This window comes from Lytechinus pictus, chromosome 2 (assembly GCF_037042905.1).
Source record: "Lytechinus pictus isolate F3 Inbred chromosome 2, Lp3.0, whole genome shotgun sequence".
NCBI lineage: Eukaryota > Metazoa > Echinodermata > Echinoidea > Temnopleuroida > Toxopneustidae > Lytechinus > Lytechinus pictus.
Window position 1 is genome coordinate 52,834,643 of NC_087246.1, and position 10,918 is coordinate 52,845,560.

The window sequence follows — 10,918 nt, forward strand, 5'->3', positions numbered from 1 at the left end:
GCAGAGGTGGTGGCAGTGCAAAGTACCGCTTCTCTCATGTAACATCTTTTCCTTAGATGTGGTGTCAAACTATTCCTTTAACTTGTTTCTAATTCATAAGAAATTCATACATTTAGCCCCCAAAAATGTGGCACAATTACTCTTGAGGATGTAAAAGACAATATCAATAGAGATTTGCCTGGAATTAAGTAAAAATGTTAAATCTTAAGTTCGATTTCAGTTGAGCAGACATCACTTCCTTTGAATGGTACCGCTATCACATTGGTTGAAAGTGAACCACGGAATAAATTATTGTAGATTTTCCAACATGTCCAATCAGACAAAAATAAGTGATTTGACTTATCATTAAAATTACTATTATTTGGAGTACACACACTTCGCTTGTCTGTATAGCCCTATAGAAAACTCAATATGTGGATTTGTTTTCTATACTTCTTTACTGGCGGTTTCTTTTAATTGTGCACAAGATAGTTTTGCTCATATTTGCGTAACAAAGGCTGTATTTGATTACATATACCAGCCAGAACTAAGTAACTTTATAATTTTGGCCTACCAACCGACTAATCAGCCGCAGATTATCATTACATGCATGATATAAGGTTCTAACGCACACCTGTGACCACTTGGAAATCTGAACTTATTCAGTATAATTATTAAGAGCATCACTGGAGTATTGATGAAGGTAGGTATACATATAATGGTTGGTCGTGTCAACTTGTTCATCTGTTACGTATAAATCTCAGCTGCGACTAAGAACAATCGTCATTAAAACGAGAGTGAATGATATACAATGGCATTAATGAGATGCATTTTCGTTTTGTTGTTGATGGAGTCTTTATCATTTTGTGATTGTTCTGATTCAGAGCCACCTGGTGAGGGAAGAAACTCGTCAACACCAGTTTCTAATTCCCTTGATAATTTTTCAGAGAAGGACTATTCTTCATATTCCTGGTCAGTTTCTTACGGTAAGTACATCAAATTCATTTGTTCCATTTATTTACAATTTCCGTAGTTGAATACAGATTATGTAGGTATTTCAAAAAGCCATTTAAAAACTCACTCATGACCTAATAATAATATATTACATGTGTATTGATTTTAAAATATGATCCTATGTGTATAGGTAGATATATAAAAAACAGAGTAGGTCTATATTTTCAATGTCGTTTGATTTTTGGTTAACATATATCTATAACTTCAGATGTATTCTAAATATAAGAAATACAATTTGTAATAATCGAGAATTAATTCCTTTCATCAATTTCCAGTCATTCTTAGAGAAATACATACCTATATCATGTATATGGAGAATTGTGGTGCAAAATATAGCAAGGCCTAATCCAATACTATACATTGATTGTCTCTTTTTTTCCTTTCTATTCCACTACACCTCAAAAGTTATGTCAAGGTATGTCATTGACTCCCACCACTTGAATCTTCCTAAATACAGTGCTGTGATGGTGAAATTCAAATCAGTCAGCGACTTCGCAAACCCGATGTTAAAGATAAATAAATACTATAAGTACATGATCTCTACCTCTTAAACCTTGGATTTTAATTTTTTGTTCAAGCTATCAAAAACGAATTACCCTCTGCCATTACTTCACTCTACCGAAAACACTGACATTCACACATATCCTACAAGACAAGCTATTCAAAATCAATATCACCCCTTCTAACTATAGAACTATACTTGCACAAAAAACCTTTAATTTATACAGGTCCTAACTACAACAAAAAACACTCTAAAAAATATTGCTCCGTGAGGGTAATTATGTGTCCAATCAGCATTGGGCATTTTTGGGGGGCCTTTTTAATTATCCAGTGTGATGAAAATTTTGCCCATTCTAAAGTAATTGCTGGTTATTTTTTCCCCTTACTGGACAATATGTTTCCCGCATTGTGTAAAATACTGCCCCAAATTGGTTGGACACTTAATTACCCTCGTGCTGGTTAAAATTTTACCCAATATTTTTCACAGTGAACAACAACCGACCCCCGTTATAAAAAACGGGGACACGACATTTGCTCCGCGCTTTATTTTGTCTAGGGTTGCGATAGGGTTTTATGTTAGGTTTAGAATTATGTATAGGATAGGGTGTAGTGTTAAATCCAGGGTTTAAGTTGGTCATACCATTAATGTGTGAACTTTGCAGCGGAGCAATTGTCGCTGGAGCAAATGTCATGTAATCCCCCAAAGACACCTGAAGCCTTCATGAGTGCCTTTCATAAAACATGCGAATTCTCTATTTTTCACGATACTTTGACTCTCGATCCTGTTTCTCTTTCCCATTCTAAATTTATGATGGACACGATACTTGATTTCCTTTATTTTACCACTTTCTTCCTTTCTTTTAATTTGTTATATTACTGTTTTTGTTTTGTTCTTTTTTGTTGTTTTTCCCCTCTGTTTGCAAAAAAAAATTTCGTTATATAATTATGGTCGTATTTACCCTACCCTGTTTTTGATTACCTATGATCACAATTTATTTCCATAGGGGCTTACCAATACAAGCTCTGCTTTTTGATAAGTCCCTTATTTTTCATTTACATATGTTAAATAATTATCTAATTATCGAAGAGTATATTGAAACTACGACTTCTTCATTTAACGATCACTTTCCTATAATATTATTTGTAACTGAAGTATCTTTAATGTGCTCTGTATATAAGGTATTTATATGATTGTTATGTTAATTATCTGAAAATAAAAATTTAATAAATTGAAATTGAATCGAATTACATAATCTTGTTGAAAAAGACTTGACATATTTGTCCTTTCTTTGCCCTTAATTTATAGATTTAAATGAAATCACATCCTACATCTGTCCTGTTGGTAAGTGCCTTTTTGTTCCTCGTGTATCTATTTAACATCTGTATGACTGTATCTATCTTATAATTCTTATTTTGCAAATACCAATCAACAAGACTGATAAATTAGACGTACTGGACAATTCAACCAATGTGTTGGGGACTATTTATTGAGATCAACAATAATAATTTGAATCAATGAACAACTATTATTGAAATCCATCTAAACCTTGAAAAATCATACCATAGATTAAATGTAAAAGAGAAGAATATTGATCATTATTTAAAAAAAGAAAAAGGAAAAAGAAGGGAACATTTGACTTTGACTAAAAAAAACACAATTTCACAGAAAATTTTCGAGTGTAAAAAGTGTCAATATCATCTTTCCAGTACAAAAAAAAATCATATTTGAGAAGAAAAAAAGGCCGACTTCATTTTATTGGTGACCACAATTATTGGATTAAAAAAAATGATGTTTACATATAATACTTTGGACGTCTAAAAAATATATAAAGGCGGAGATTCTGGCAAGAGAATGTCGATATCTCTAAATCTTTGGCATGAATATTTCATAATTTTAGATAATGAGATTAAGTAATATTGAAAGAACAAACATAAGATATTGGGAACATCTGGCTACCTGTATCTATATGCAAGATGATATTAAAGTACCGAATTCGATATTTTGCATAATCTTTTCACCACAGGTGTTTGGACAGGTTTGTGTAAGAGGCGAGTCTTATCCGATTGACCGTCAGATAAACATAATTTTGACCCTATAAATATATATATTTTTTTACCCATATACATAAATATATATATATATATATGTGTGTGTGTGTGTATTTATCAGATGTAATTGTATTTCAATTAGTTGCCTATTGTTTTATTATGCTGAGAAAAATGATTACACTTGTATTTGCTTTTGTTATTGGAATGTAGAAATAAATAAAATCATATCAAATATATACTGAATACACACACACACACATACAAATATATGTATTTATATCCCTCTTATGAATATTCATGAGTATTCTAGATAAACGGTTGGTCAATTCGTGATCATGTGACAAAGTATAATTTCAATAGGAAAACACATCGCTGCAATTAGCTCCGTATAGTCTTGTTGTAGCTCCGTATATTTTTCGATATACTTTCATGGGCATAGCTGTCTAGCAAATTTTATAGCTCGACAGCTAGAGTAGGACTAGGTCCGGCAACGTTAGATTTGTTCGAGATTGGTTAAAAATCAGCAAGGACTGGAGGGATATAAAACAAATATATCAGGCGTTTCTTTCGAAAGCATAGTGGGAATTATTAATCCTCGGTTGGACTGGCAATGTAACTATTTTTCCCTCGGGGCTTCGCCCCTCGGGAAAAATAGTAATTGCCAGTCCAACCTCGGATAAATAATTCCCACTATACTTTCTCAAAGCCTGATATATTTGTATAATATATATATATATATATATATATTTTGGGGCGATTCCTATTTATTATTGGGCAATTCTTTCCTGTACAAATGCCAGCATTGTTATGCCGATGTATTTAGTAAATATAACGGTACATGACCTCTAAAAGATATAGTATAGAGGGTAAAAAAAAAAGGCAAGAATTGGGGAAATCTTAATCACTATCGCAATGTACTTAATTTCATATTTGAACCGATATATTTTATCGATATGTATAACTCAATAACGAAATGATTAACTTTTCTACCTATTTTGGACCTTTTTTTTTCTCCAGATTCTGACAAGTGTGTTATTTTCACTTACTACATAGTAGAATGTAATATAAATCAAGTAATGTTCGGACCCACTTTGATGTGTTTCTGTACTGCAAGCTGTATTTTCTTCGACGACTGTTGCCATGGATACCCAAACAACCCCAAAGAGCCTTACGCCGTGATTATTGAACGCCAGTATTGGGGTTGTACCCGATTTGCAATTGGTCTGGCACATAACACTTCTTGTAACTATACTTACTTTGTTGTGAATAGATGTCCAAACTCAGGTGCGACTGACCCCCAGTTGAAACATAGATGTGAGAACCCTCGAGCAAACGATACAGTCTTCGTTGATTCTCAGACTCTCTTCTATCGCAACAGGTATTGCGCTCTCTGCCATGGCATCAACCCGTCCGAACTTACCCCTTATATAATATTTTATCCGTGTCAGGACAATCTACCAAATGAGGACACGTTTTGTGGACAGATCCCCTATAAGCTCAACGGAGTGGCGTGGCGGAAGCCGCGTCTGTGTATTGAGGATTCAGACATCATATCACGATGTGATTCAAAAATAAGAAACCAAAGCTTACATTCACTCTGTTTGAGCGAAAGCGAACGAAGAGTGTGGGTCGCTAAGGTCAATGGAATTAACTTTGCCGACGGTAATATTTACAGGAACGTTTACTGTGCAATGTGCAATGGGTTAAATGGGGAAAAGGTCATCAACATAACTAAAACATGCGACACGCATAAAACCGTAGATAAACTTTATAAAATTTCCTACTATTATCCGGAGCTGCAATGTTCCAATGGCCTCCAGTTATCTGGAACAGAATGCGTCCCGGAAGTAAGCTCTTGGCCAGATTGCGAGACCAGCGATTTCATCTTTGCTGTTGTCTCTAATGGGTCTTCGCAGTGCTACAAAGGCTTCGACGGCTTCAAAACTATGAGCAATGATAGGAATTTGGATAAACCCGAAATATCGAACTATGATTTCGTGTACGACCTCCACGGTGCGATGTCGTTCACCACATTCTTAAAGTTTCCAGCTGATTTCCTACCACACCGAAGCAAAGTTAAAGAATTGGTTGGAAATAGCTTTGAGGAAATACATGACATGAGTTGTCCCGATAACACAATTATCATCCGGGAAAGATGCAACATTGTCTCTGAGCAATGGATGGATAATAGTGGTAATCTGTCAGACATCACAGACGACCCGCGACTTTTTGAACCAGTGGAAATCAACAGCACACTTTACATCGTGTATGATGAGACTACTTTCATTCGACCGGTTTTGTGGGAAAATTACACTTATTTTACACGTTTCTCAGATGAGTGGAATTTCACCAAACAGCTTTCATTCTCGCTATATGGACATTTCGTTGACATACAAACGTGTGCATCTATCGTTGTTGGAGATGCTTTTATCACCGAAAATGAAATCGACGATGTTACTGTGTTGGTAAGTAGTTTTACACTTTTTACAAGAAATTGAACCTTTTTGCGAAAGAGTTGCAAGCGATAGAATATGTACCTTAGGTTGTTCTTAACTACCATCAACTCAGTAGTACAGTTTTGATTGATTTTAATATTGATAATAGTGATGATAAATATAATAGCAATAATGATGATAATAATGTTATACAATTTACAAGAATTTGCGCATAGCTTTAGCGCCACTTCAATTTGATGAAATGCTCAAGCTCAGGGAGCTTTACGTTGTAAGATAGGAAGCAGGTGATCTGGGGCCCGTAACACAAAACTTAGCAATGATCGTAGAACATTTTTCTACGATTGATTCCATTGACTACAATGTACAATCGATCGTGAAAATCAAGCGTACGATCAATCGCTAACCTTTGTGTTACAGGACCCTGATTCGGTAAATGGTTTGTTCATGAGATCTACAGGATAACTCTACAGTATATTGATTACTTAACTGCCAAACGAAGGTATCTCCCAGCAAAGTACAACACTTCGGACACATTTATGTCATATCGCCAAGAAACTTGAATTAGTGTCATGGTCATGGATGGCATTGTTATCATATGCTATGTAAAAAAGTATCTCGGATAACTAATATTGGAGACATTTTTGGCATTTATGAACCCTCAAACACTGATGATAAATCAATGTTGTATCATTTGTTTTTTTTACTTAAATTTGTGGCTTTCTCCCCCCCAAAAAACACAGATATACCAAGGCATCGAGTTTCATCCGGATAAGTACACCCGTTACAAAAATGGATCTGTCCGTCTCTGCTGGACCAGTTCCGATCCTCCAGAACCTGTCAGCATGTTCAATTTCTCCAGAGGACAGTATCTTCTGAACGTCATCCTCCTTGTAGTGTCCACCATCTGTCTCCTGGTGGCTTTGATCACATACTGTATCTTCAAGCCTCTTAGGAACCTTCAAGGCATATCCATTATGAACTTCATCACTGCTCTCTTTATTGCACAGGTCAGTGTCGGGTTCAAACATAGAAACTTCACCGAGAACAATGATGACATTGATAGGATGAAAAGAAAATATTTATATGTATATTTTAGATTTGCCAAAGAAAACAAAAATTAGATACAAATATACGAAATAATGAACGAGGCAACACTTTTTTTAACACAAACTCTTCTAGAATGTCATTTGGCATTTTAGTCTTCGGATTTTGAAACAGAGGGTCGTGGGTTCAAATCCCAGCCATGGCGTAATTTCCTTCAGCAAGAAACTGATCCACAGTGTGCTGCACTCAACCCAGGTGAGGTAAATGGGTACCGGTAGGAAATAATTCCTTAAAAAGCTGTGTGCGCTATGAACGCCTAGCTTAGCCGGGTAATATAGGAGCGCCTTGAGCACATAACAAGGTGAATATGTGCGCAATATAAATACCCTATATTATTATTATTATTTTCCAAATCAATTTAATCTCTGGTCGTCCGAAATAACAAGTCGAATAAAAAAACATGTTAATATAAATGTACGAAACATGTGTTTTTTCCTCCTCTTTCAAGGTAATGCTCCAATATATTTCTCCAAACATGCCATCATTCCCGATCCTGTGTACAATAGCTGCAGTTGTCACTCATTATTCCCTCCTTGCCGCCTTCACCTGGACAAACATCTTGGCATGGGATCTTGTTCGTCACTTTGCATCTTCGTCCTTTTTACCAAAGAGACATAAGGAGACAAGACGACTGATCGTCTACCATACCATTGGTTGGTGTCTTCCTTTCATCATCATCGTTCCATGTCTCATCGTCCAAAGTCAGAACCCATCACTCTTTCGCTATGGCAAGATCGGATCATCTTGCTGGATCTACCAGGCGATGGGTATCGTTCTGACATTCCTGGTACCTATTGCTATCAGCTTCCTCGTCAACTTTGTTCTCTTCTTGTTGACTACCTACGGTGTTCACAAGAGCAAGTGTGATTCTAGTATGCTCCATGAAGGTGCCAAGGAACGACGACAGGAACTCTTTCAGGAACTCCTGGTTCACTTCAAGGTTTGTATGAAAAGTCTACTTTGGGGGAACCGCGTAACACAAAGACTTGTCATCAATTAACTGTTGATACTATTTCACCTTTTGTTATATAGGCTTGAGAAAAAAAATAGAATGGTCATTTGGTATTTCAAGATAATTGTCAACCGAAATATTTTTAATGTGATTTATATTTTTGATTTGTTAACGTAAATATAATGAAATATGGAAAGTAAAGGAGTTAAAAACAACTTTATATTCTCAATAATTACCCCCCCCCCCACTAAAACCTGTAGATATCCTGTCTGCTTGGTTTTGGATGGTCCTTTGGTTTCATTGCTTCATTTACCGATTCTGCTGCTGTCTGGACCATCTTCATCCTCACCAGCTCTCTTCAAGGGATATTCGTTTTCATCTTCTTCGGCGCTAATCAACGAGTAAGGGATCTCTGGCGAAACAAGGTTTGCGGATCGGCAGCACAAACAAGATCTTCAACTACATTAACATCTTCTACAAATGTGGGATCAAAGACAAAGAGTAATGAGAGTAAAATAAAGACTACGACCTCCTGTTCGACTACGGGTGTATAAGACTTCTTAGGCATGTCACCTATGATATTTTTAGCGACTCCGCTCCGTAGTTGCTTGAGGCATTAGGGCATTTTTTCAATTACTATGCCGACGCTTCCTGTGACGCAGAAAATGTTTTGCCAACAGCTCTTCAATGACGAAACGACCCTTGTCGAAAACCGGTGAATCAAAACAGCGGTGTCGTCCTGGACTATGGACAAACTACATATTTGCAATTTTCGTCTGGTCCGAATCTTCGGACGATCTGCTCACCTGGTCCACCGAGGCTTTCGACAAAAACCTCTCAGCTGTCCATTGTGATTTGACTTGCGTTGCAGAGAGCGTCTGCTTTGTGATTGCGAAAACACGTTTTTGTCCTGGAAACGATCACAACTGCTGTCTCATTGAAATTCAAATTCTCTTAATCTTAACGTAGCAAGAGAATATTCACATTTTGTGTATTATGGATACCTCTCAAGATATTTTGCAGTTCGTTAGTAATATGCAGCATTTACATATCGCTTGATACAATTCTTCTAAGCGCTGCATACTATTCTGTGCTTCCGATCCCTTTCTGCTCCCTTTATCCTTTTCATCTCTTTCTCTCACACAGTTTTCTCATTGTATTTCCCACTTGTCCCCCCCTCTCTCTTCTCCATTTCTATTGTTTTACTTCTATACTCTTAATTTCATGAAGTATAAATCTCGTAATCATTCTTTCATTTTGTTTTCATTGTAATTCGATTCTTATCCTGTAGTTCGTATACTTACATATTGTTCATTATTATGCTTTCAAATCATATTGTTTGTTTTGTACTTCAATAAACTGTTCGCAGGTTGACCCATTTATTGTACTGTTTGTAGATTTTATCGTTAAATGAATGATAATTAAGAATGCATAATTTTTACTACCATGAATAATATAATTTGAACAAAAAACTGCGGTAGTCAATAGTGAACTGTTACACTGGATAGTTATTCGATCTCAATAACCATTCATCAGCGTTTCATAATTTCTTTGAGAAATAGAACTAAATATTTTGTTAGTGTGTCGGGTTTTCGAAAAAGTTTAAGATATTTCGTTTAATACCATGGTCCATGTTTAATACGAACGATTAGGTAATGATAAACATTATAATTTTTTCAATGAGATATGTCGTTAATGCTGTAGGAACTCCATGATAAAGGTGAAGAGAGAGAGAGAGAGAGAGAGAGAGAGAGAGAGAACGATTATAGAAATAAAGTTTGTGACTTACATTATTTTTAATTGTGTTATATGTTTTTTTTTTCAGTAATGATGATATCAATAAGAGTATTTGAATAATGATTAAACTATTATTATTACGAGTAGGAGAATTGGGAGCATTGTGTTGCTGTTATTGTTAATTATTGTAGCTTTAATTATTTTATCATTAATATCATTATTATATATGGAGGAATAGAAATATTGTCATTACAATTACTGCTATCAATTATTGTTATCATTGTTCGTAGTTCTGTAACTAAATTTACATTTATCACTATTCCCATTATTATTGATTTATAATTGTTAGTTCAAATATTATGATTAATAATGTTATCATTGTTATCATATATCATCATCATCATCATTGTTATTGTCATAATTAGAATTATTAGCATTATCATCAAGGTCTTCACAATTGTCATTGTTATCATTTCTATTATGAATAAAACAATCGCTGTTCCCATTTTTCTTAAAATACCAACAATTGCAATGATATGTACATCGTCATCGTCAAACACAGCATCGTTGTTTCCATGGTGGAAATTACACAGTGTCACACAGTGTGATCACAGTGTGTTCACATAGTGGACTATATGATTATTATTAACACTGTTCAAATGCTCAAATTTAACAGTTTAAAAGGAATTTCACACTGTGGCTACCTCTTTGGTATGGATATTCACAGTGTCTTAGCATAATAAACTATGTGGATATGCGATTCGCACTGTTGCAATGCTCAAATCTGACAGTGTGAATGTGATTTCACAGTGTTCTAAGACGTGAACACACTGTGGCACATATTGTAGGACACTGTGTTCTTCCAGTAGGGTTAGGCCAAAAAACATGACGTTAGAGTCAAAATCTCATCTTGAAATGATCAACTTCATTTTGTGAATCTTGGTGTGAGTTAAAGAGGTTAACAACTATTCCCAACATAACCAACAACAACAACAACAAAACATTGTTTCCCGGGGAAATGTTTGGATAGTAAGTTTCCCAAACAAACTGGTAGAGGAACTTGGAATAGATAGGTGTCAGACATTGAAATGAAATTATATGGGCCACCTAGCAAAATAGTTATTTG

General features: G+C 35.4%; 1 protein-coding gene across 2 annotated transcripts; it reads left to right on the plus strand.

Moving 5' to 3' along the window:
- The first annotated feature begins 667 nt into the window (after nt 1-667).
- LOC129254001 (uncharacterized) lies at nt 668-10,313 on the plus strand. 2 transcript variants are annotated; one of them, XM_054892444.2, is made up of 6 exons: nt 668-965; nt 2,801-2,836; nt 4,561-6,008; nt 6,740-7,006; nt 7,552-8,043; nt 8,316-10,313. In XM_054892444.2, the coding sequence occupies exons 1-6, from the start codon at nt 791-793 to the stop codon at nt 8,607-8,609; spliced, it is 2,712 nt and encodes a 903-aa protein (XP_054748419.2). In that variant the 5' UTR covers nt 668-790; the 3' UTR covers nt 8,610-10,313. The 2 variants fall into 2 exon arrangements, with proteins under 2 accessions (XP_054748419.2, XP_063951204.1); XM_064095134.1 differs by having other exon boundaries at nt 693-965; nt 1,399-2,836.
- The last annotated feature ends 605 nt before the right edge of the window (nt 10,314-10,918 follow it).

Excerpts from the sequence above, each read along its gene's own strand:
- LOC129254001 (XM_054892444.2), top strand. The coding sequence starts at position 791 with ATGGCATTAATGAGATGCATTTTCGTTTTGTTGTTGATGGAGTCTTTA. Across the intron at positions 966-2,800 it reads TTCCTGGTCAGTTTCTTACG|ATTTAAATGAAATCACATCC; the intron begins GTAAGTACATCA and ends CTTAATTTATAG. Across the intron at positions 7,007-7,551 it reads CTGCTCTCTTTATTGCACAG|GTAATGCTCCAATATATTTC; the intron begins GTCAGTGTCGGG and ends TCCTCTTTCAAG.